Source organism: Mytilus galloprovincialis, chromosome 8, assembly GCF_965363235.1.
Source record: "Mytilus galloprovincialis chromosome 8, xbMytGall1.hap1.1, whole genome shotgun sequence".
NCBI classification, from domain to species: Eukaryota; Metazoa; Mollusca; class Bivalvia; order Mytilida; family Mytilidae; genus Mytilus; species Mytilus galloprovincialis.
Window position 1 is genome coordinate 28484687 of NC_134845.1, and position 26591 is coordinate 28511277.

The window sequence follows — 26591 nt, forward strand, 5'->3', positions numbered from 1 at the left end:
TTTTATAAGCATATAAACTGCTTGGTCTCTTCACACAACTTATGTTTAGGACGGAATGCAGAAATAGGTACATACATGTACCAGGTTATGGATATATAAGTACATGTTATGTGCTTTTGACCTTCAGACGAATTCTTAAACATTCATAGATATGCAAAGAATATTGTTGTCGTTGGGTTGTTGTCTCATTGACATATACCTCACATTTCTGTTTAGTCATAGCATCTGTGCCTTTTCAATTTATTGCAGAAAATATTAGCATAAACATTTTTTTTCAAAACAGGAGAGGTGAAATAGTGATCACAGAATGAGAACATGTTATATTATAAAGAAGAAAACTGAAACAGATAAATATAAATAAGCACCATTGACAATTTGTTAAAGGACTGAAACAAACATAGATGGTGACCAATGTGAGCGACTAGTGTACAGTAGTAGAGTGGACATTTCTTGCTTCTTTTTCTACACATTTTGTCATTTCATGTAAACAATTAAATATGTTACTTTCCATGGAGAGGAAGGAATTTGTGAAACGAAATATTTTGCTATTTAGTACTGTCAAGATATATCACAGGGGTGTTGTAAGATAAATGAACAGTTTCACTTTTTTACATTATGCTACCTTTATGCTACAAGGGTAGCATTTTCCATTCTCATGATGTACAAAGATATTATAGAGTGGCCTTCCAATGATAGTCATACATGTAAATCATTGTCTCATTAGCAATCATACTACATCATCATATTGTTATACATGTACATGTATGTAAAAACTATGTACATGTATACTTTGTAAACATAAAGAAGACAAATGAAGTTGAACACAAGATATTTATTTGCTTTTTTATCCATCTGCACAACTGCCACTGTATCACTTCTGCTTCAAATTCAATAGATTGAATGCAGAGTCTTGTATTTGTTTTTAGTTCAATGGTCTCGCCATCAATTGCACAAAAATCGCATACACATGTACATCAAGTTTGGCATATGAACTACAATAGTATGGTGTTTTTACAGTCAGGATAAGCACATGTAATTTTCTCTCTTACAAAACCATTGTTAAGTATCACATTGATAGTAGTAATCAGTCCACTACATGACAGTGCCGTCACATTCGGATAAAGTCATCACTAATAGTTGTTCCTGTTTGCCAGGGATTCTTAATTTCAATCAGAAAGACTTGGGAGTCCTACATTCAGCACATGTATGATATTTTATCTCTTGTATGCTGCACTGTTAGGTAAATTTGATCAACATCTTTGTTCTTTTATAACGTGCAGGATCCTGTTAAAAAAAAAAAAGCTGTCAGATACTGAATGTAAATATATATATAAAATTGTAAATGTCATCAAAGTGGTGGAAATAATGAAAAAAACAATTTTTATACCCAAATCCAGTATTAGTATGTCTTGTGAAATTAAATCATGTGATGGTTACAATTTTTCTCTAAAGATGGACAAGTTTATAACCTGTAGCCATGGACAGGGGTCTGTCTTTATATTGAAGAAAATTAACATGACCGACAGCTTGAGTACTGATTTTTAATTGTAAATTGCATCAAAGTGGTTGAAAATCTGAAAAAAAACAACCTATATACACAAATCCAGTATGTCATAGGAAAGTAATGCAAGTACTGGGTACAATATTTCTCTGAAGATGGAAAAGTTTATAAAGTGTAAACAGACAGGGGTCTGTCTTGATATTGAAGCAAAACACCATGGCCTACAGCTTTAATACTGATTTTTAACTGTAAATTGCATCAAAGTGGTTGAAAATATGAAAAAAACAACCTCTATATACCAATCCAGTATGTCATAGGAAAGTAATGCATGTGCTGGGTACAATAATTCTCTGAAGACGGAAAAGTTTATAAAGTGTAAACAGACAGGGGTCTGTCTTGATATTGAAGCAAAAAAAAAACATGGCCGCTATAATACTGATTTTTAATTGTAAATTGCATCAAAGTGGTTGAAAATATGAAAAAAACAACCTCTATATACCAATCCAGTATGTCATAGGAAAGTAATGCATGTGCTGGGTACAATAATTCTCTGAAGACGGAAAAGTTTATAAAGTGTAAACAGACAGGGGCCTGTCTTGATATTGAAGCAAAAAAAAAAAACATGGCCGCTATAATACTGATTTTTAATTGTAAATTGCATCAAAGTGGTTGAAAATATGAAAAAAACAACCTCTATATACCAATCCAGTATGTCATAGGAAAGTAATGCATGTGCTGGGTACAATAATTCTCTGAAGACGGAAAAGTTTATAAAGTGTAAACAGACAGGGGCCTGTCTCGATATTGAAGCAAAAAAAAAACATGGCCGCTATAATACTGATTTTTAATTGTAAATTGCATCAAAGTGGTTGAAAATATGAATAAAACAACCTATATATACCAATCCAGTTTGTCATAGGAAAGTAATGCATGTGCTGGGTACAATATTTCTCTGAAGACGGAAAAGTTTATAAAGTGTAAACAGACAGGGGTTAAAAAATTTCATAACGTGCATGTCGGCCAAGCTTCCTTTATTATATACTGCAATTAAACGTTAATCGTCGCAATATTTTAACTAATAACTACTACAAACTGAATAAAACAAGGTAATTCATATACGAAATTGAAATATGTACTTACATTATGCTGTTTTGAAATGCTTGATGTAAAATAAAAATCGAAGCGAGGTGGTGTACTTGTCGTGATAGAATAAAAATGGCGATCTCGTTAAAGTCTCGCGTGATGCGATGTTTGGATTAGATTTCGCTGACCACTGTTACAGTTGCCAATCTCTGTGTATATATGTCTCTGGTTAAACTACATCTAAAGACAGAAGATACGAACATCGGATTGCTGGGAAAGCTTTGTCTTGGATCATCTTGAAAGAAATCAGGCTTGAAGACCTGGAACTCCGATATTCCGTTTAATTTCTACATTTTACCATCTTCGTTTTATTTGATGAAAATCTTTTGGAAAGAGTAAATTTTAAGTAGCGTTTTGTTGAGGTTTAAATAAATGTTTACAGAAAGATTTGTATTTTATTTAAGGATGTTCATTGAACTTAAGTTTTCTGGTATCATATAAGTTTTTGATACAGATTTCTTCAGATATTCAAATGTATATGTGTTACGCGGTGATTTAATTTTTCTGACCCAGATACCCCAGACAAAAAATAAACAAATAAAAATGGATAGAGTCCACGTTCGCATACATATTTTTGTGATTTTTATACAAAATTACTGCCCTTCAACTTTATATAAGTATAAAGACTGAAGACCTTTCCATGTAAATTGCGTTTCTGATACATAATGGTCTTGAGAAGTCTCATTAATTGTTTCTGGTATTTATAACGGGTCCGTAGAAATACCGCAAAGGACCTCCTTAGTGCACCAAGAACAAAAATATGCACTTAGGACCTGATGGAATTAGTGCACTAAGAAGTCCTTTGCGATATTTTTACACAGCGGTATTTTCCATACAAATATGGACAAAAATACTCATTGCAATCTGACTGTATAATGTCAAGGCTTTAAAATAAGGAAGCGTGATATGATTGAAACTGAGACAACTATTAACCAGATTTCAAGCAATTAATTTATAGGCAACGATACGGCATTATTCTAAATTTTGAGAGACTCTCGTTTGTTGTTCAATGTGTCTACGACTTTATGAGTCATTCGATTGTGGTGTTAGAGATCGATGTTGTAGCTGGCGAAAGGTAGACATTTGGGTTGTTTCTTAATCAAAAATTAACTGTGCACAACTTACTTTGATCTAAATTACTAGCATGCTACAATATTTGATGACCAGAGAGTTGACCGGGTTTAAAAGATCGGATGTAAAGCGCGGATGTTTGAATTACAAAATGTAAAGTTGCAATGAAAGCTTTTACGCTGTTTTGTCTGGGTTTATTTTTGTTCATTGCAAGTATACGTATACCTGAAATTACGTGGTTTAGGTGTAGTAGAACAAACATTTACTGACATTTTGTGGCAGTATAGATATCAGCTACGTGCTAACAATTTCTATTCTGAAACACAAATATAGTTTTTTAATCAGACGATGCATCCATAATGGACTTTCTGAAAGTATATAAGTTTCACGACAAAGGCTGAAGGGGAATCGCCTTACAACAACACCATATTTGGATAAAATTCGTCGCTTTATTTATATATATATATTACAGATACGATACCAAAGAAACGTCTACTATAGGACGTCAACCGTAAGTTATTAAAAAATATATATATATATAATATCAGTGGCGGATCCAGAACTTTTCACAAAAGGGGGGGGGGGGGCTGACTGACCTAAGGGTTGGCCGCTCAAGTCATGCTTCAGGTAATTTAAGTTTCTTGTGTGTATAAATCGGGGTTTAGTATGACGTTCATTATCACTGAACTAGTAACATATTTGTTTAGGGGCCAGCTAAAGGACTCCTCCGGGTGCGGGAGTTTCTCGCTGCATTTAAGACCTATTGGTGGCCTTCTGCTCAGTGTTGCCTGCTCTATGGTCGGGTTGTTGTCTCTTTGACATATTCATCATTTCATTCTCAATTTTATTCAGTGATTCCCTATATAGTGAACCACATTTTCCCAAGAAAAAGGGCCCGGGGAGGGGGTACGGGATCCGCCTATGTATATACTATTATCACTTTGATTATTAAAGCCGCGTTAACTTTTTATATAAATTTCCGACAGTAGAAAAAAGAAAAAAATGAGTGCCTAAAATTATTTTAATTATTTTAATTTGAAAGCATTTACCATGAAGCAAAGGGTCTATGGAAAGCACTGAAGAGTCCTGAGTCAATAAAAAGTGTGAAAAAAATTAACAGAACTATAAACTTAAACATGTTTTGAATTTCTTTTTGTAGTCAGAAACCAATTGATTACAAACGACATTAAATGTTAGATGTGAATATGACGTAGATCTTACGGAAGACATGGCCAATCCTAAATATTTTGATTTAAAGATTTTAATATTCAATTTTGCAGTGGTCATCAAAGACTTAATAAGAGAATCTTATCATAATATAAAGACGTTTTCACTTCCACGTTTATAGAACAGAGAAGTTCAATTCGTTTGTAATTTTCTGAAATAAAGTTTCTTGTATTTGGAAATCACCATTCATTCAAATTATTAAAGTGTTTTAACTTTAAATCGCTTTGAATTTGAAGAGATTGATAAGCATACATCAAATTGATTTGAAATCTTTTTGTTTTAATAACCTAGCAAAATAAATACAGTATACATTCTTTGGTAATGACTACTTGTATAAAATACAAACAACGTTACCATATTACATTTCTGTCTGTATACAGGGCTATTCTGAATAAGTCAATCCTTCCCCGAGGTCGACTTCCCCATTTCCGATGTCGCCACCGTGGAGCAGCTGAATATAACTTAATTATTCGCGTTGATGAAGGACTGGGTATCATATGCAAAATTTCACTACACGATATATCCAAGAAAATAATAACATTTGTTAAAAAGTCCAATTCGTTAGTGTCAATAAGTGTAATTATGCATTAAGCTTTAATCCTAAGCATTAAGCAAACGCCTAGGCATCAAGTTATTGCCTAAAATTTCCAGGCACTAAGCTTATATTTCCTGAAATCTGACGAAGAATATTCAACCTATTGTCGAACGGGCGCAGGACATTTGAGCGAAAAAATTAAAACTACTAGGGGATATTTTGAGCGCCGACATTAGAGCCCATTTAAGCGCCGGATTAATCCGCTCACCTGTATTTTCGATAGCCCATTTTAGCGAAAATTTACCTGGTTGATAGAGATGTTCGGTTCCCGCCTAATCTTTGGGCAGAAGTTTCGTGCAACTCAAAGCGAACAAATAATGATCCAGAGTCGTTCCATGCCCATTATATATAATCGAGACAAGAGAAAGAGCAGTTCCTAATGCAATTATATGAACAGTATTGTACAGGGGGTATATCTAGAGCCCATTACACACGTTCTCTAGGTTATAAATTCCAGGCTAGAACAGACCTTTAAGACTTTTAGTGCTGTATTTTAATTGAAAAGTTTTATATTGTTTTATGTTGTGCTGTCTTGAGTCTATTAGTGCTGTATTTTAATGGATATGTTTTATATTGTTTTATATTGTGCTGTCTTGAGTCTATTAAACATTTTGTTAATATATATTATTTATTTACTAAAAAGGGGTATTATTCGCTAAAATGGGCTTTGACAATTTTAATTTTCGCTAAAATGGTTTAAAATTCTGGCGCTCAAATGGTTTCTACTTTGGCGCTCAAACGTCCTATTTTTTTCCGCTGAAATGTCCTATCAATGCGCTCAAATGTCCTCCGCCGTGTCGAACATCATTTCAGTCCAAAAGTTAAATTCAAGAATTATTTTTTATCTTCCAAATACATGTATATTCGGGGAGTAATATTCTAACAACTATGTTACGAAAAAAAAAATATACATTTGTTTAGAAAAATTAAAATCAATGTGTCTCTGGTTTAACATGTGCATTGAATATTCCTTCATACAATCAATATGTATAGTGCTACATGGCATCAGTCAGTTTTAACGTACCATACATGTATAAACATTATTAGTTGTACTAGTGGGTCCCAGCTGAAAATAATGAAGAGAGTGGAGATTATTTACAGCACTGTAGTGACCCGGGTACATGTTGTATTAAACAAATATTAGTTGCTCAACGTGTTGCTTCATTCAAATGTAATAACGAGGAGAATGAAGAACTTTTTTTTAAATTAAATTTTCTTCAATTTAACAACAAAAAGATAATCATGAAATCGCACTTGTAAAATTGGTAAATTTTTACCATTCTGGTATATTCTGTATTGTGTGTTGCATTTGCATTTTCACGTTTTCAGACCCACGTCTGCCTGCATTTTCTACTTTCACGTCATGTTCGTTACAAACTGCTATAAACAAATCTATAGTATAAATCTATAGAGAACAACTTTTTTACGATATTGTGTAAAATCTATGGAAGCAGGAACTTATTTAGAAAAATAATAAAATGTGTCCAATTAGCCTGTATTTATGATATTTATGATATTTATGGTATTTATCAAAGTTACTATATATTTATCTCATTTCTTTATATGTTTTACCGGATGATTATCTTGTCATCTTTGGGGGAATAATTTATCGTTTTTCCTTATCCATTCTTCTAGGGCTGAGACTTCTATACTTATGTGCTATAATAATTTCAGTATAGGGTAATTATATTTACCTTTTTTTCTGACCAATATTCTCTACACATCTTATTCATATCATCTCATCTTAAAGCCGAAAACTCCGACGTCGAAAAAAACATTTTGAAAAGTTACGTTTGCTGAACTACTATAAGTTAACGCTCCCTCTAAATACATGTTATTCATTAGTTAAAAGTGTTTGAAGACAGTCACTGCATGTGATTAAAAAAAATATTATCAAAAATTGGATTTTTTTTTTTTCATGTAGTCAAATTTTTAAAAAGGCGGAATACTAGATTCAAATTAAAAAAAACAACAAAAAAACAACTCTACTCTATCGACTATTTTTTACTAGTTTTATCCCACTTCAAAAGTTCCAAAGTATATCTCTTGCCATAATTTATAATGTAATTTAATAAATAGTATTTTTTAAATCATTTAACAGTTTTTTTTATGTAATATGTGACACTGTCATGACAAAAAAATAACGGTTTTGTATTTTATTATTAATTGTTTAAGTCTTGGTTAATATAGTATATTGCGGAAAATTATATCAAGAATTTGTTCCAGATCAAAGAAATTCCGGTCAAGTACGATATGGCCGTCAGGTGTTTATCCAATGAAAACAGTGCGAGATAATGAGGAAGGCGTGGTTAATTTTACTATGACATTTTATATCCATAAACTTCTTGTGTATCAATAAAACTGACAACCTTCAAATTTCAGGTAATAATAAATTGAAAATGAGGAAAGTCTGCAATTGATTTACCTGTCAAATATCCATCTATTTCGAGGAACAGTTTTTTCCGTGTTTTAGTGAATTTCCAATTTTGTGCGATTCGAACGAACTTATTTTAAAAATTTGTATGGACAGTTAGTATTTTGATTGTATTATGGTTTTGTGTCAGGAGACACCTTCAAATTCAATGTATCAGACAAGAACATCACCCCCAGCTAACTACAATTTCGGACATTTTCAAGGATACGTTGGACAAAATGGACATTATGCTGGTCAACCTCATGGATTTGAACAGTTTAACATTGACCCATCATCGGCCTTCCAACAGGCCCAGTGTTATCCTATGTATGGCCCTGGAGTGTCGCGCCCCGAAGAATGGAATGGGACGGGAAATATGAACTATTCGCCACTGAACAATGCCTCTGGTACTGTCAGTCCACACTCCATGAACGCTATGTATCAGTACAGGAATGATTATGTCCAGACCCACTGCGGGAATGGAAACATGAATAATATGTCTACGTCACCCCAGCCCACGGGGTCCCCTACTACATCAACTGGGTCCAGTGGGAGCAATGGCTCACCTTCCAACAAACAGATTAGACCCCCGTACGATTGGATGAAGAAAACCTCATATGTTCCAACAGGTCCACAACCAGGTGAGTCAGACAATTATAGTTAAGTTTCATCTATCACAATTATTTAGGCAGTTTTCATATAATATTGGCATTTTAGTCTCTCCACTTTCTGCCAGATGAATTGTTTCTTGTTAACCCCTCATCAAATAGAAAATTATCCCCATTTCTTGTTTACAAAAGTATGTGATTTACTTCTAAAAATTATGTTATTTCGTAAAGATGTAAACAAAAACTTATTTCGAGAGATATCTTTGATTGTAAAGAAATACACAAATAAGGCTGACCAGTGTTTGAATTCATAAACGTTAAAATTTGATAATAAAAAAGAATTATATTATTTTTACATGTATTTTATACAATTGTAACTTTACGTTTTTTCTTTTAAATAGTATATCCGAATTCATAACTTAGAACTTCTGATTTTATATATCAGAGATGTTTCGCGTTGTAAGCGTTGAAACAGTTGAAACCCAGTTTTTATTTCATTTATACTTAAAGCATTTTTATAAATGGATAATTTCTTTGAATGAACGAATATCAACTTTTGAAAAATAAGTTCCAAAAGTAAAAAAAATATAACAAAATTATTATTATTATTATTATTATTATTATTATTATTATTATTATTATTATTATTATTATTATTATTATTATTATTATTATTATTATTATTAACAGGGTGCATATAAAATTGCCAGTGTCTTAGGAATATATTTTTGTAATATTAGCGGCTTTACGTTAAGTATACACCTGTAGGCAAGACGAAAACAAAATTGAAATAATTCGGTGGTGTACTCGTTCAAATCTAGATGTCCATGGGGCTATTTTTTCTGTCTGTGAATGAATGTGTTTTAACTTGAAATATATAAAACTAACCTTTCCTATCAAATTTGAAAATAATATTGAAAGTGTTCGACTTTTTTCAAGACGATCATTTTGAATTGTCATACATTTTAAATATAATATTTTGCAGTTGTGTGTTTTGGTATTGTTTATATATTTTAAGCATGCCTCCTACCTTTATGGGTTGTTTAAAACGAACTAAGATTCATGATGGCATTGTATTGTGTTGGCAATGATACTAACAGAAATTAAATCAAACATGTGCACACAAAAAGCTAATCTTTCAACTGAATGCAATCTTCAAAATTAAAGTTTCAACCAAGAGGAGAAAAAAATGTATTCCCTCCCCTCTTCTTTAACTAAAAAAAACCCTTGAATATTTAAAGCAAGTAACGCTGTTCTCTTCCTTGGTTTGGGAAATTGTCCGAGAATAATATCACAAATGATGTGCTATAGTATAATACGCGCTCTGAATGAACAAGCATGCAATTATGAACATTTATATATTTATAGCTTTTTGTTTTGTGTGAGCCAAGGCTCCGTGTTTAAGACCGTACTTTGACCTATAATGGTTTACTTTTACAAATAGTGACTTGGATGGAGAGTTGTCTCATTGACACTCATATACCACATCTTCTTATATCTATATTTGAAAAAACGAAAATTTTGCAATATTTGCGGTAAATGATTCCCTGGAGAAGGTCCATGGTCTATATCATAGATCACCTATCATCGCACTTGGAGCTTTGAATATTTTGTAATCAAAGAATGACTTAAATCTATCAATAATGTTTTTCAAAAGAGAATTTTGATTTGATAAAACAGATTAAGTGATATGTTCCCTTTTAAATTTATTTCATTAATATCAAAAGAAGGTGTCGGTGGGATAACCAATTGCCTTTTAAACTATTATTATTTCTGATAGGAAGTCGTGAAAATTTGGAACATCAATCTTTGTGGTGCTTAGTCTTATCCGCCACGCGACGATTTATTTGCCTTAAATAAGTTCTCTCTGAACAATTGTCAATTCATGTAATACTTTTGAACGGGCTGAAAGGATTTGAAATTGAACCCCCTTTAGAATTTTCCCTTCAGTATTTCGTTGGTGGTGATACAATTATTCAGGTTTCTATGTAAAAAGATTTTTTTTACTCAGCCAATATTTATTCTGTCTGCAGAAGGTACACCATCTGCCAATATTAGAGAACCAATATCAAAATCTGTCAGATTAATCAGTCCAAATTCAAGTTTAATGAAAATTTAAATGTTACATATATCAAACAATTTATGTCGTTTTTGGATTAAAATTAAGATTTGAAAAATAAATAAATTCAGATTTACGAGACCAAATGAACGTGAATTAACTATGTATCAAGTCGGACAAACACACTCATTACTCTAAAACAGATAACTATTTTAAATAAATTTCTGTAAAATCTTGAATGCATAGCAGAACGTATAGTTGTCCTTTAGATTATGATTCATCATTGTCCTATTAAAAAAACTTGAACGGGACAGTTTTCTGAATAATGAAAAAAATTGACGCATATTATCATGATTATTCTGTAAAAAATGTTTTTGTACATTATAAGAATTCTACCGATTCCGAATTTCAAACAGAAATTAGACAAATTATTCCATTTGGTTGAACATTTACTGCCAATCTTAACAAGGTCAAAATGGACAGATTTTCTTCTTCAACGGGATCATGACAAAGATGGAATAAGCCGAAAGTCTATTTTATGAAAATTCTTAAATAAAGGCTCTCCGTATCGATGAACTTTACACCAAACAGAAAACTACAATAAATGTATTATGAATAACCAAAATGTTTACTAATGTGTAAATTAAATACAAGAGTGTTATTTACTTTTGTACTGGTAATCGAATTAACTTGATTTTGTCAGGTCTATTACGTTGTTGGGTGATATCCGTACATCAAAGTCGCGTAGAAATTCGCACCCATTTGTCACATACGGTACTGTTACGTACACCGGAAGACCTACATGAGAGAAAATAACCAAATGAAACCGATTAAGTCGTAATTGTCCGGAAAAGTTTTGAAATACAAATGAACATTTATCTGCAATAAAACTGATTTTTATGCTTTTATTCTTAATTTTTTTAGGGTCTTCGATTATTTGTTTACATAAACCGTCAATAAAAATTAAATTTACGGTACATATTTTATGATGACAAATTTTAAGACCATAAACATAGACGGAAAAGAGAATGCTTTCATGCCTTAACGGTTCATTAGTTACAAAATCCCCCCAAAATTAAACAATTCAATTAACGAAAATGACCATGATGACATAAGAAAACGGTTTCGATGTAGGTGGTAAATTGGAAACAAATTAGAATAAATAAACTAATTTTTTAAAATGGATTTTGCGGTTTTCAAGTTCCGATGAAACAAAAATTACATATAGTTTCATAATGGAGAATGTATACATAACTTATTATAACTAGTTGTAAAAGAAAATAAGTTAGGATATAAAAAAAAATGTACATGTAAGGGGACTCAGCATTGTACATCATTGTTTACTCAAAGACCAAGTAAAACATACTGATTTAATTCTCTTAAAATAATATTGTCAACCAAAAATTTTATTTTCAAAACGAAGCCTTACATTAGATTAATCAATGTTGCATGATGCAGTGCGGTTTTTTTCTAAATGGACACCTTTAGTCAGTGTGAAGACAACAAATAATCACTCATAATAATGTCAAACTTCTGGTCTTGGGCATTTTATATTTGGTATTAATCGCTTTTTATTTGACGAATGAATACATCAAAAAGCATATGAAGACTAAATGAAAAGTAGCATGATACAATCCCAAATATAGACATTAGGTCTGCAGAAATAGGCATGTCAGGTTCGCAGAATGTGTTTGTAAAAAGCAAGCGTTTTCAGGAACAAAGCAGAAAGAATTTAAGAATCATTATTTTATATTAATAAATTACAAGAATAACGGGGCGACGTAAAAGAAATGATATCATGGTCTTTGATTACGCATGGGGATATCTTTTGATTTATTTATACTGAACCGAGTACCTCGGTATATATCTTACACAAACAGATAGAAAATCAATCGAACTCGCACCTCAACAAATTAGAAAATAGTCTGGACAATGAATTTCTGATTAAATTGTTTGATGAAAGCAATTTACACCTGTTTTTATCAGATAATTGCGCAATTTCTACAGAGATTATCAACTTAGGGACGAGTAAAAGTTCATTGTTAACAAGAGTCTAGTACGATTAGCATGACTGTGTCAATCGTTTTGTAATATTCCGCAATGGAAAAATATTTACATGATATGGAAGTGACTTAACTCAAAAGAAAGAGGCATAAGATGTTGGAGAAATGGAGCATCGGAGAAGGAAATGTTTTTTCTAGTTTGCTAATATAAATAATTTTTAAACAGGATTTATTCAATTATATTTGTTTTTTAAAATATAACAAACATTTTGCCAAAATCATAGCTGATTTGTCTTTTGAAACTGTTTCAACTTTGGAAGCATTTAATAATAATTCCTTATTCCGTAAGCAAATATACAGCTCATAGGATTAAATACATACACAAATTATACAGTTTACATAAACATATACAGCATTAATATATAGCGGAGTTTGGCATACAATTTACATTGATAATAAAGGTTCATAACAAAATCAAGTGTTACGAATTTTCTCTGCCTCATAGAGGTATTTACCCAGATTATTTAATTCTTTAATATTTCTTACAGATAGTAATTGAACTAATTTGAAGGTAGATGGGTTTCTATAATAATATATCTTAATATATTTACTTCTGACATTTACATATTTATCACACTCATATATAAAATGATATTCGTCTTCGATTACTTTCTAATTACACATATTACAAACACGCTCATTTCTGGAAATATTAAAGTATCTTCCAGTTTCTACATTAAGTGAATGTGAATTGATTCTATATTTAGTTATACCCTAGTCCCACTAGGCCACGATCGCACTACGATCTGTGAATAAAATACAAATTTTGATGATCGTAGTGCGATCGTGTAGATCGCAGTAAGGTCGTATCACGGTCGTGGTGAGGTCTTCAAGATCGTGAAGAGCGTGGCCAACTTTGAACATGTGCAAAACAATCGTGGTGCGGTCGTGGCGAAATTATGTCGTAGTAGAAGCGTAGTGAGAGCGCACTAAGATCGTAGTAAGATCGCAAAGGTCGCTGTACAATCGTAACGAGAGCGTAGCGAGAGCGTAGCGAAAGCGTGATTCTATTCGGAGAGACTGCGCTACGATCGCACAGCGACGTTATCACGACCTCACTACGACCATCACGTTCTCACTGCGACCCAACTACGCTTCCACTACGACTATACCACGCTGTTCACGACCATAGTACGATTCTAGCACGCCCTTGCCGTCCTCATCACGCTCTTCTTACGACCTGACTACGTTCACACTACGACCATCATTCTCATTGTCATTTTCACATCAAATACATAAAAAAAGCTCCCTAGATTTTGTTTGCTTGAATGTAATTATCCATTTGCTCTAACGGCTAAACCATGCGTCTCGTTTTTATATAGTTTAGACCGTTGGTTTTCCCGTTTAAATGGTTTAACACTAGTAATATTTTGGGTCCTTTATAACTTGCTGATTGATGTGAGCAAAGGCTCCGTGTTGAAGGCCGTACCTTGGCCTATAATGGTTTACTTTTATAAATTGTTACTTGGATGGAGAGTTGTCTCATTGGCACTCATAGCACATCTTCCTATATATATTGATACATCTATGTCATCTCTGCTATCGTTCACTAAAATATCGTCATTGAGCTTTATGGACCAGCAATAGGTTGTAATTTAGGTTGGATTGGTCGGTCCGACATCTCTGCTTGATCAGGATTCGTTACTTTGCTCCCTCTGCCTCTACATCAACTCCTACCACCATGCCCACGTGTTCTGGTAGATTTTGGTGGCATGACTGTATTGTTTCCGAGGAAGGAATTGAACTGTATCGATATGGAACACGATGTTGACGTTATTGCTGAGAACGTAGTAAGATCGCGCTATGAACGTAGTATAATCGTGGTAAGAACGTGTTATAATCGCAGTAAGATCGTGTTGCAATCAGATAACTCGTGGTATGGTCGTAGTGAGAACGTGAAAAGCGTAGAAAGATCTTGATAAGCGTAGTGAGGTCGCAGAATAAGCGCGATGAGAACGTGGTATAATCGTAGCGGGGTCTTTGTTGAAGCGTAGAGAGGACGTAGTAGCATCGTGAAAGCAACGAAAATTTACATTTTCATGCCGCTCATACTGCGACCTCATCACGATCTAAATTTATTTTAGATCGCGGCGAGCGTGGTGCGATCGTGGTCTAGTGGGACTGGGGCTTTACATATGACTGGTATAAACTGTTCAATGGTCGATTTAAATAAAATTGCAAAGTATGTCCATCATGTATATATTGATATAAATTACATTTTGAAGTATTTTCAAAAAATGACAAGGCTTCAGCTATATAATTATCAACAATTCTTTTTTTAAATTCATGCAAAAATAATTGACTATTAAATTTAAAGGTGGTGGTTAAATGCGTTAACCGACAAAGAAAAAATGAACAAAATAGTAAATAGAAACACATTTTAATTATAGAAACAAAACCGAAATATGACAATGGACAATAGACATCTCTAGATCTCTGTTTGTTTTGTCACTCGACTATTGAAATGAATGTTTAATGACTCTTTATGTATCTCGAACATGGATACTAACTTAGGCTGTGTCTGCTTTTCAATTTGATTTGCTCCAAACTTATAAAACATTCTAGCCAGTCATGAAGACGAATTCAAACGAATGGAAAAAAACACCAAGCAATAAATAAAAAGGCATCATAGTTTTGACACCAATCTAACATTAACACTATTATAGTTAATTGAATCTTTCTAACTTCACTTGGTTATATTATCAAATGTTTTCCTTTTTGAACTAAACAAAATATAAAGGACATACAAATCCCGAAACATTCCCGTTTTTTCCAAACGGTATCTCTGAAATATTTATGGCGTGTTTTTTTTTTTTATATAAATCCTACTATTAAAGACATTCCTTAAACCGGACGTAAAACTATGATATATTTAACGAGGGACAATATTCACCAATAATAATGTAATAACCGTTTGTTTTCTCTCTGTACATTGAACATTTTTAAGATCACTTCGACTACAAAGAATCTTGATATTTTAACAACGTTACAAATGGAGATTTCCTCAGCTAACTATCCTGATATTATATTAAATGTAACTGTACTGTTTCGTCAACATTTTACAGCTATTATTTCGTTTTTAGATTTAACAGAAAAAACAAGCTACTTGAGGTTTCCATCCTTAACTCAAACTCAGTTTATAAACAGCAAAACACACTACAATAAGTTAAAGGACTAGACATCGCTTTAATTGCTGTTATTTATCTCATTGTCACAGCGAGGCCTTCAACGCGTAGCAAAAAAAGTCACCTTGGTTCATCTTCTTTCGCGTTTTTCCCAAAACAGAATCTGAAATAATGATTACCATGATATACTTGATGCTTTACACGGTTTCAACCTTTAAAGATGCCAAATGAAAGAGAATGGGATATTTCTTTACTGATACTTATTTTTCTTAATTTTTTTTTCTTTCGAGCAATCTTGATAAAGTACACCGGGTTATCGTACAAAAGACATAACTATTAGTTTTAATATATAATTTAAATTTTCTGTATCTCACTGTTTTATTCTCAAGATATTTTTAGCTATATTGTGATTGAAACGTTGGCTCAAATTCCTCAATCATATATATTAGGTAGCCTGGGGTCCTGGCTAATCCTACGACGCGCAGCTAGATTGGGCCGGATCCCAGGCTAATGATATTAGGGTGTTTGGAATATCAGGCTTTAGACAGTGACTTGACTATCTTATACTAGTATTACATATATAATAATGTAGTTTAAGATTCTTAACGAACAGCACACCAGCAGGTAAACTAAAAGGTATTAGAAGTAACGATGCATCAGAAGCTGGATAAAATCTTGGTCTAAAGATATGTTCAACTACCCCGAAAAGATATAGATACAAAAAATAATGAAAGTATATCATTCAGAAAGACATAAAAAAAACTGCATAACAAGTTGTCTACGTCAGTGTGGCTGGTCTATGCCAATATGGGTATGTAAGCGTGTGTTATTTCACAACACACAGACACCGACACTGAAATTAACCATTTGTTGTCCCGAAAAAGCTAGCTTTCTATAAAGGGAAACCGTTAACAATGTATATAAATATATTTTATTTCTTTTTCTATTTCTTTTACAGGGAAGACTAGAACCAAAGACAAATATCGGGTTGTTTACAGCGATCATCAGCGTTTGGAACTGGAGAAAGAGTTCCATTACAGTCGTTACATAACAATTCGTCGAAAGGCCGAACTCGCTCAAAACCTAGGCTTGTCAGAGAGACAAGTTAAAATATGGTTTCAAAATAGGAGAGCAAAAGAGCGAAAACAGAATAAAAAAAGAGGGGATGATATCAAAATAGAAGAATATCACAATGAGACTTCCGGTCATATTCCCAACATGCAGCACCAAGTTCACAGCTCACAGACACCCACAATGCAGCAGGTTACAATAAAACAAGATCCTATTGACGATTATCCCGTTCCTCACGTGACGATGCAAATCCCAATGTCTAATCCATCTGATAATCACGTGTCAACATCGCCCATACAGACCCCTCATCACATGACAAGCTCAGTTTCAGACACTATGACAAACATTAAAGTAGACACCGGAGAACCTCCGAATGTTATTCAATCTTAAAGTTATTGAATCACATTGAACGACATTTGCTTAAATTCGAGCTCAGCTTCCAACATCTTGCCAGATTATTTTCATTTAACAAAGATGGCTATATGTGCACATAGTTTGACGTTTGTTGCAATGACAAGACTGAGATTAATAAGAAACATGAAGTGGAAACATTTACATGAATAATTATAAAACATTGTTATGTTCTGTAAATAATATTTTATATTAAACAATTAATGTTAAGTTCGATTCAATATTGGATCGACAATAATAATAAAAGAAAATACACGAAATACAAATGTGTGAACAATAAATTTGCCATAGATATGAAAACTGTCGCCCAGTCTTATTTAATTGTCAACAAGTTGTATTTGTTTATACACTAGAAGTATATCGAATTTGTACAAGAGGTTCGAGTTGGAAATTTATTGTTTTATTACCGGGTCTAAATCACTCCAGTTCATCAAAATTCTATCTTTTATTGCCCTCTTAAAACCGGAGATAAGCTAGGAACACATTTTAGAGTGCTATTCCAACATGACTTGGAGTATTTAACATATTCCACAAGGCTCTGGGATATCACCCGACTTCTTTGCACGACACGGCACTTTTGATAGTTTGATTTTATGGTGTTTGTGTAAATCAATATTACCTAATTACAAATTCTTACAATAACAATTCCCGAAGCAAATGTAGGCTAAACTTTTTCGATAACAATAGCAGAGAAATAGGAATAAAGGAATACGCAGCGGTAAATGTCAGTGGTTTTCAAAGTAAAGGAGCCTGTCATTCATTGGTTGTCATTTGTTATTTATGTGTTGAATACTTGTTTTTCGTTCATTTTTAGTACATAAATTTGGCCGTTAGTTTTGTCGTTTAAATTGTTTTACATTTGTCATTCCAAGGCATTTTAAAGCTGAATGGCCTTTGCTCGTTGTTGAAGGCTGTGCGGTGACCTATAGTTATTAATTTGGTCTCTTGTGGAGAGTTGTCTCATTGGAATTCTTTTTTATATTGATACTATATACAAAAAAAAAACTGACGTCATCAGGGATACATTGCAGATACAATCACAAAATGTCAAGGTCCTGAAATAGATGACCAGCAAAAACAAACATTTGTTAGATAAGTAACAAAATCGTGACTTCATCATATGTAACATGATTATAAGGAATGCACAAATATAACATAAAGTTTTGAAACATATGGCAGTGTTTTCCATTTTTCATTAAGGTAAGGTGGGTGTTTTGAAAAAATCACTTTCAACCGAGTGTTGCCTTTTCCTTTATTTTCTACCGTTTACTGGGATTTGTCAAACATTACCCTTTTTGTCCAATTTCAAGAAAATCTCCCCGCTTAAGCAAAACCAATTAAGCACTCGCTTGATTTTAGAACATTCAAATACGAAATAAAAGATAAATATTGGTCTGTTTTGTGGAGTTCTTATGTCAACTCTCATTTTAAACTATCACAGATTTTGCTGTGAGATTTTTATAACAAGAAACATATGAACAGATGTGCTGTATATTTTTTGAAAAAGATCGATTTCTCTCCGACGAATCTCAAATAAGGAGGATACTGACTTGATATATGTAAAATTTGAGATGGGCAAACACTAGGTTTGAGGTTTAACCTCTCTTTCTATCTTGGTGAATTAAAATAAAGTTAATACAAAAAATACAGAAGAATATACTGTAAAAAAACAGCTTAGAAAAAAGCACATGAACTCAATTATGTCGGCATTGAAGAAGGACAAAAATACCCAAGTAAAGTAACTTTAAATATATGATATCAGATATACTTTGCTGTTGTTGAAAGTGAGTACTTGATCTCATGATATATGGGAGACGGAGCTAGACGACTTAATTTATAACACTCTTCGTAAATGGACAATATTTCCGTCACATTCAATATGTAAATTTGCAACTTTTTGGTATTAGACAATGTCTCTTATATCAAATTATAGGTAAAATAACAAAAATACCTGACTACATGGAAAATTAAAAACGTAAGGTCACTGTACGGCCTTAAAATATGAGTAACGACCATACTGCATTGTCAGCTATAAAAGGCCCCGAAATGACAAATGTAAAACAATTCAAACGAGAAAACTTACGGTCTTATGTACAAAAAATGAACGAAAAACAAATATGTAACACATCAACAAACGACAACCACTGAATTATAGGCTCCTGACTTGGGAAAGGCACATACACCCGTACATGTATACAGAATGTGACGGAGTTTAACATATTAGGGGATCCCAACCTTCCCCCTAACCTGGGTCAGTGGTGTAACAGTAAAACATACGAACAAACAATAAAAATAACATGCATCTATGGATACAAATAGAAATGCATCTACCAAAAACAGAGTGGACGCGGCCGGTGACTTGTGTATCAACAACAAAAGGACACTGAGTTCTGATATGAGAGCACTCGCAGTTACTGACAGCTTGTTCATAGCCACTAACAACTAATAAAAAAAATCATGCAATCTAAGACTAAATGATCAATCAGTACATATCCAACATCAAATGGATTTAGTGTAAAGACGTCATAAACAGTCGGAGAAAAACATGATTTTGTGCAATGCCAAGATACGGGTATCGACAGATGGTAGGTCCATGAATGTGTATGCATGTATGTATATATAACAATGATATTAAGTTTGCTTTTAATTAAGTTTAATCAAACTCAATATAAATACCAATAAAACAATATTCAATGATCTAAATACAGTGTTGAATTGGTAACCTTTTAGAAAGTTTAATGTTTATTTAAAGGATCGATCAAAATGAAGATGCGCTATCCCGTTTGAAATAAGTTTTCTATATACAGGTGCAACTAAACTTCCAAACCAAATCTTTATATCTATGGAAAAAATTAATAAAGGTTTCAAGTAATATTTGTGGTAACGAAATCCATGGCTTAATAATTTAACAGAAATACATAGATTACGTTCGTTAAAATCGAAAATGTCACAACAAACACGGGCATATGATAACGAACTAGTTGTGAAATATTAACACCGTAAGATGGTGCCAAAGGAACATCACTTTCCAAAAAGGGTAAATTAACAATAGGGAACGAAATATCGCACCTCTTGTCGAATTTTAGTGTGGAGTTTCCCGTGTAAAACCGAAATATTTTAAATCTATGAAACGACAGTCAATACCGTTTCAATTTGATTTATTTAAAGTAAGTTCGATTGGGTAAATTTCGGCAGGATATTTAGAAAATTCTTGATTATCTAACGAAAAAATATCAAGATGAAGGTAAGTGTTTTGAAATTATCAATTAAATCCAATTGGACGGGTCTTTACTGAGTTTGGTCATACACTGTGATTCATAACATTACAAAAATAAGTCTGCTATTAAAGGGGAGCAATTAGTGCCCATTAGAATACCTACAATATGTCGATAAACTTTGTTGTCGAAACGTTCATAAATATTACCAAAGACAAACATTAACAACTTCAAAACAACTTCAATCATCTCATCATCCCCCCCCCTTTTCCCCAGTAAGTATATCTACAAATATTGCAGTTATTGTTCCTCTCCACGCATTTTGTATTTATTGACCCTCAAGTCTTATGTTGAAGTTATTGTCCCTCTTCACAAATACTAGTATTGTATGGCATGTCCCTTTCCGCACATATTTTAGCTTTTTTCCGTCCCAGTTTATATTGTAGTTATTGTTCCTCTCCACACATAGCACTTCCTTTCCACAAGTATTGAAGTTATGGCCCCTCTTCTCACATATGTTAGTTATTGTCCGTCTCGGTGCATATTGTAGTTATTGTCCCTCTCGAGATTATAGTGGAGGACATACTCCTGTTATACTGATAGTCCAATTTGCCAGAAATATTTCATGCTTGATAGAAATGTTGTCCCTTTCAACACTACAAAGCTGTCCCTCTCCACACTACAATGTTGTCCCTCTCCAAACTACAATGGTGTCCCTTTCCACACTACAATGTTGTCTCTCTCCACACTACAACGTTGTCCCTCTCCACACTACAATGTTGTCCCTTTCAACACTACAATGCTGTCCCTCTCCACACTACTATGATGTCCCTCTCCACACTACAGTGTTGTCCCTCTCCACACCACAATATTGTCACTCTCCACACTACAATGTTGTCCCCTCCATAACACAATGTTGTTCCTCTCCACACTACAATGTTGTCCCCTCCACACTACAATGATTTCTCTTTCCACACTACAATGTTTCCCTCGCACATTTAAATGATGTCCCTCTCCACAATACAAATGTTGTCCCTCTCCACACTACAACTTTGTCCCTTTCCACACTACAATGATATCACTCTGCACACTATAATGTTGTCCCTTTCCACACTACAATGCTGTTCCCTCCACAATACAATGATGTCCCTCTCTACACTATAATGTTGTCCCCTCCACACTACAATGATGTCCCTCTACACACTACAATGTTGTCTCTCTCCACACTACAATGATGTCCCTCTTCACACAACAATGTTGTCCCTTTCAACACTACAAAGCTGTCCCTCTCCACACTACAATGTTGTCCCTCTCCGAACTACAATGGTGTCCCTCTCCACACTACAATGTTGTCCCACTCCGAACTACAATGGTGTCCCTCTCCACACTACAATGTTGTCCCTCTCCGAACTACAATGGTGTCCCTTTCCACACTACAATGTTGTCTCTCTCCACACTACAACGTTGTCCCTCTCCACACTACTATGTTGTCTCATTCCACACTACAATGTTGTCTCTCTGTTTACTACAATGTTGTCTATCCCCACACTACAATGTTGTCCATCTCCACACTACAATGTTGTCCCTCTCCACACTACAATGTTGTCCATCTTTACATTTCAATGATATCAATCTCCACACTACAATGCTGTTTCGCTCCATACTACAATGCTGTCCCTTTCCACACAACAATGTTGTCTCTCTCCACACTACAATGTTGTCCCTTTCAACACTACAATGCTGTCCCTCTCAACACTACTATGATGTCCCTCTCCACACTACAGTGTTGTCCCTCTCCACACCACAATATTGTCACTCTCCACACTACAATGTTGTCCCCTCCATAACACAATGTTATTCCTCTCCACACTACAATGTTGTCCCCTCCACACTACAATGATTTCTCTTTCCACACTACAATGTTTCCCTCGCACATTTAAATGATGTCCCTCTCCACAATACAAATGTTGTCCCTCTCCACACTACAATTTTGTCCCTTTCTACACTACAATGATATCACTGTGCACACTACAATGTTGTCCCTTTCCACACTACAATGCTGTCCCCTCCACAATACAATGATGTCCCTCTCTACACTATAATGTTGTCCCCTCCACACTACAATGCAATGATGTCCCTCTACACACTACAATGTTGTCTCTCTCCACACTACAATGATGTCCCTCTTCACACAACAATGTTGTCCTTTCAACACTACAAAGCTGTCCCTCTCCACACTACAATTTTGTCCCTCTCCGAACTACAATGGTATCCCTTTCCACACTACAATGTTGTCTTTCTCCACACTACAACGTTGTCCCTCTCCACACTACAATGTTGTCTCATTCCACACTACAATGTTGTCTCTCTGTTTACTACAATGTTGTCTCTCCCCACACTACAATGTTGTCCCTCTCCACACTACAATGTTGTCCCTCTTCACATTTCAATGATATCAATCTCCACACTACAATGCTGTTCCTCTCCATACTACAATGCTGTCCCTTTCCACACAACAATGTTGTCTCTCTCCACACTACAATGTTGTCCCTTTCAACACTACAATGCTGTACCTCTCCACACTACTATGATGTCCCTCTCCACACTACAGTGTTGTCCCTCTCCACACCACAATATTGTCACTCTCCACACTACAATGTTGTCCCCTCCATAACACAATGTTGTTCCTCTCCACACTACAATGTTGTCCCCTCCACACTACAATGATTTCTCTTTCCACACTACAATGTTTCCCTCGCACATTTAAATGATGTCCCTCTCCACAATACAAATGTTGTCCCTCTCCACACTACAACTTTGTCCCTTTCCACACTACAATGATATCACTCTGCACACTACAATGTTGTCCCTTTCCACACTACAATGCTGTCCCCTCCACAATACAATGATGTCCCTCTCTACACTATAATGTTGTCCCCTCCACACTACAATGATGTCACTATTCACACTACAATGTTGTTACTATTCACACTACAATGTTGTCCCTCTCCACACTACAATGTCGTCCCTTTCAACACTACAATGTTATCCCTTTCCACACTACAATGATGTCCCTCTCCACACTACAATGATGTCCCTCACCACACTACAGTGTTGTCCCTCTCCATACTACAATGTTGTCCCTTTCCACACTACAGTGTTGTCCCTCTCCACATTACAATGCTGTCCCTCTTCACACAACAATATTGTCCCTTTCAATACTACAAAGCTGTCCCTCTCCACACTACAATGTTGTCCCTCTCCGAACTACAATGGTGTCCCTTTCCACACTACAATGTTGTCGGCTCTCTCCACACTACAACGTTGTCCCTCTCCACACTACAATGTTGTCCCTTTCAACACTACAATGCTGTCCCTCTCCACACTACTATGATGTCCCTCTCCACACTACAGTGTTGTCCCTCTCCACACCACAATATTGTCACTCTCCACACTACAATGATTTCTCTTTCCACACTACAATGTTTCCCTCGCACATTTAAATGATGTCCCTCTCCACAATACAAATGTTGTCCCTCTCCACACTACAACTTTGTCCCTTTCCACACTACAATGATATCACTCTGCACACTACAATGTTGTCCCTTTCCACACTACAATGCTGTCCCCTCCACAATACAATGATGTCGCTCTCTACACTATAATGTTGTCCCCTCCACACTACCATGATGTCACTATTCACACTACAATGTTGTTACTATTTACACTACAATGTTGTCCCTCTCCACACTACAATGTCGTCCCTTTCAACACTACAATGTTGTCTCTCTCCACACTACAATGGTGTCTCTCTCCACACTACCATGATGTCCCTCTCCAGACTTCAATGTTGTCCCTCTCCATACTACAATGTTGTCCCTCTACACACTACAATGTTGTCTCTCTCCACACTACAATGATGTCCCTCTTCACACAACAATGTTGTCCCTTTCAACACTACAAAGCTGTCCCTCTCCACACTACAATGTTGTCCCTCTCCGAACTACAATGGTGTCCCTTTCCACACTACAATGTTGTCTCTCTCCACACTACAACGTTGTCCCTCTCCACACTACAATGTTGTCCCTTTCAACACTACAATGCTGTCCCTCTCCACACTACTATGATGTCCCTCTCCACACTACAGTGTTGTCCCTCTCCACACCACAATATTGTCACTCTCCACACTACAATGTTGTCCCCTCCATAACACAATGTTGTTCCTCTCCACACTACAATGTTGTCCCCTCCACGCTACAATGATTTCTCTTTCCACGCTACAATGTTTCCCTCGCACATTTAAATGATGTCCCTCTCCACAATACAAATGTTGTCCCTCTCCATAGTACAAATTTGTCCCTTTCCACACTACAATGATATCACTCTGCACACTACAATGTTGTCCCTTTCCACACTACAATGCTGTCCCCTCCACAATACAATGATGTCCCTCTCTACACTATAATGTTGTCCCCTCCACATTACAATGATGTCCCTCTACACACTACAATGTTGTCTCTCTCCACACTACAATGATGTCCCTCTTCACACAACAACGTTGTCCCTTTCAACACTACAAAGCTGTCCCTCTCCACACTACAATGTTGTCCCTCTCCGAACTACAATGGTGTCTCTTTCAACACTACAATGTTGTCTCTCTCCACACTACAACGTTGTCCCTCTCCACACTACAATGTTGTCTCATTCCACACTACAATGTTGCCTCTCTGTTTACTACAATGTTGTCTATCCCCACACTACAATGTTGTCCCTCTCCACACTACAATGTTGTCCCTCTCCACACTACAATGTTGTCCCTCTTCACATTTCAATGATATCAATCTCCACACTACAATGCTGTTTCTCTCCATACTACAATGCTGTCCCTTTCCACACAACAATGTTGTCTCTCTCCACACTACAATGTTGTCCCTTTCAACACTACAATGCTGTCCCTCTCCACACTACTATGATGTCCCTCTCCACACTACAGTGTTGTCCCTCTCCACACCACAATATTGTCACTCTCCACACTACAATGTTGTCCCCTCCATAACACAATGTTATTCCTCTCCACACTACAATGTTGTCCCCTCCACACTACAATGATTTCTCTTTCCACACTACAATGTTTCCCTCGCACATTTAAATGATGTCCCTCTCCACAATACAAATGTTGTCCCTCTCCACACTACAATTTTGTCCCTTTCCACACTACAATGATATCACTGTGCAAACTACAATGTTGTCCCTTTCCACACTACAATGCTGTCCCCTCCATAATACAATGATGTCCCTCTCTACATTATAATGGTGTCCCCTCCACACTACAATGCAATAATGTCCCTCTACACACTACAATGTTGTCTCTCTCCACACTACAATGATGTCCCTCTTCACACAACAATGTTGTCCCTTTCAAAACTACAAAGCTGTCCCTCTCCACACTACAATTTTGTCCCTCTCCGAACTACAATGGTATCCCTTTCCACACTACAATGTTGTCTTTCTCCACACTACAACGTTGTCCCTCTCCACACTACAATGTTGTCTCATTCCACACTACAATGTTGTCTCTCTGTTTACTACAATGTTGTCTCTCCCCACACTACAATGTTGTCCCTCTCCACACTACAATGTTGTCCCTCTTCACATTTCAATGATATCAATCTCCACACTACAATGCTGTTCCTCTCCATACTACAATGCTGTCCCTTTCCACACAACAATGTTGTCTCTCTCCACACTACAATGTTGTCCCTTTCAACACTACAATGCTGTCCCTCTCCACACTACTATGATGTCCCTCTCCACACTACAGTGTTGTCCCTCTCCACACCACAATATTGTCACTCTCCACACTACAATGTTGTCCCCTCCATAACACAATGTTGTTCCTCTCCACACTACAATGTTGTCCCCTCCACACTACAATGATTTCTCTTTCCACACTACAATGTTTCCCTCGCACATTTAAATGATGTCCCTCTCCACAATACAAATGTTGTCCCTCTCCTCACTACAACTTTGTCCCTTTCCACACCACAATGATATCACTTTGCACACTACAATGTTGTCCCTTTCCACAC

General features: G+C 35.2%; 1 protein-coding gene and 1 long non-coding RNA gene across 2 annotated transcripts; one reads left to right on the forward strand and one right to left on the reverse strand.

The window, feature by feature from the left end:
- Nucleotides 1-812: 812 nt before the first annotated feature.
- Nucleotides 813-2809, reverse strand: LOC143085487 (uncharacterized). Its single transcript, XR_012981343.1, has 2 exons — nt 2642-2809; nt 813-1284 (listed from the first exon to the last, which is right to left on the reverse strand). It is a non-coding gene; the product is annotated as an uncharacterized LOC143085487 (long non-coding RNA).
- Nucleotides 2810-7891: 5082 nt separating this feature from the next.
- LOC143085488 (homeobox protein CDX-4-like) lies at nt 7892-17553 on the forward strand. The gene is made up of 2 exons (XM_076261862.1): nt 7892-8591; nt 16764-17553. Exons 1-2 carry the CDS (start codon nt 8087-8089, stop codon nt 17264-17266), a joined length of 1008 nt encoding a protein of 335 aa, XP_076117977.1. The 5' UTR covers nt 7892-8086; the 3' UTR covers nt 17267-17553.
- Nucleotides 17554-26591: the final 9038 nt, after the last annotated feature.

Excerpts from the sequence above, each read along its gene's own strand:
- LOC143085488 (XM_076261862.1), top strand. The coding sequence starts at position 8,087 with ATGGTTTTGTGTCAGGAGACACCTTCAAATTCAATGTATCAGACAAGA. Across the intron at positions 8,592-16,763 it reads TCCAACAGGTCCACAACCAG|GGAAGACTAGAACCAAAGAC; the intron begins GTGAGTCAGACA and ends TTTCTTTTACAG.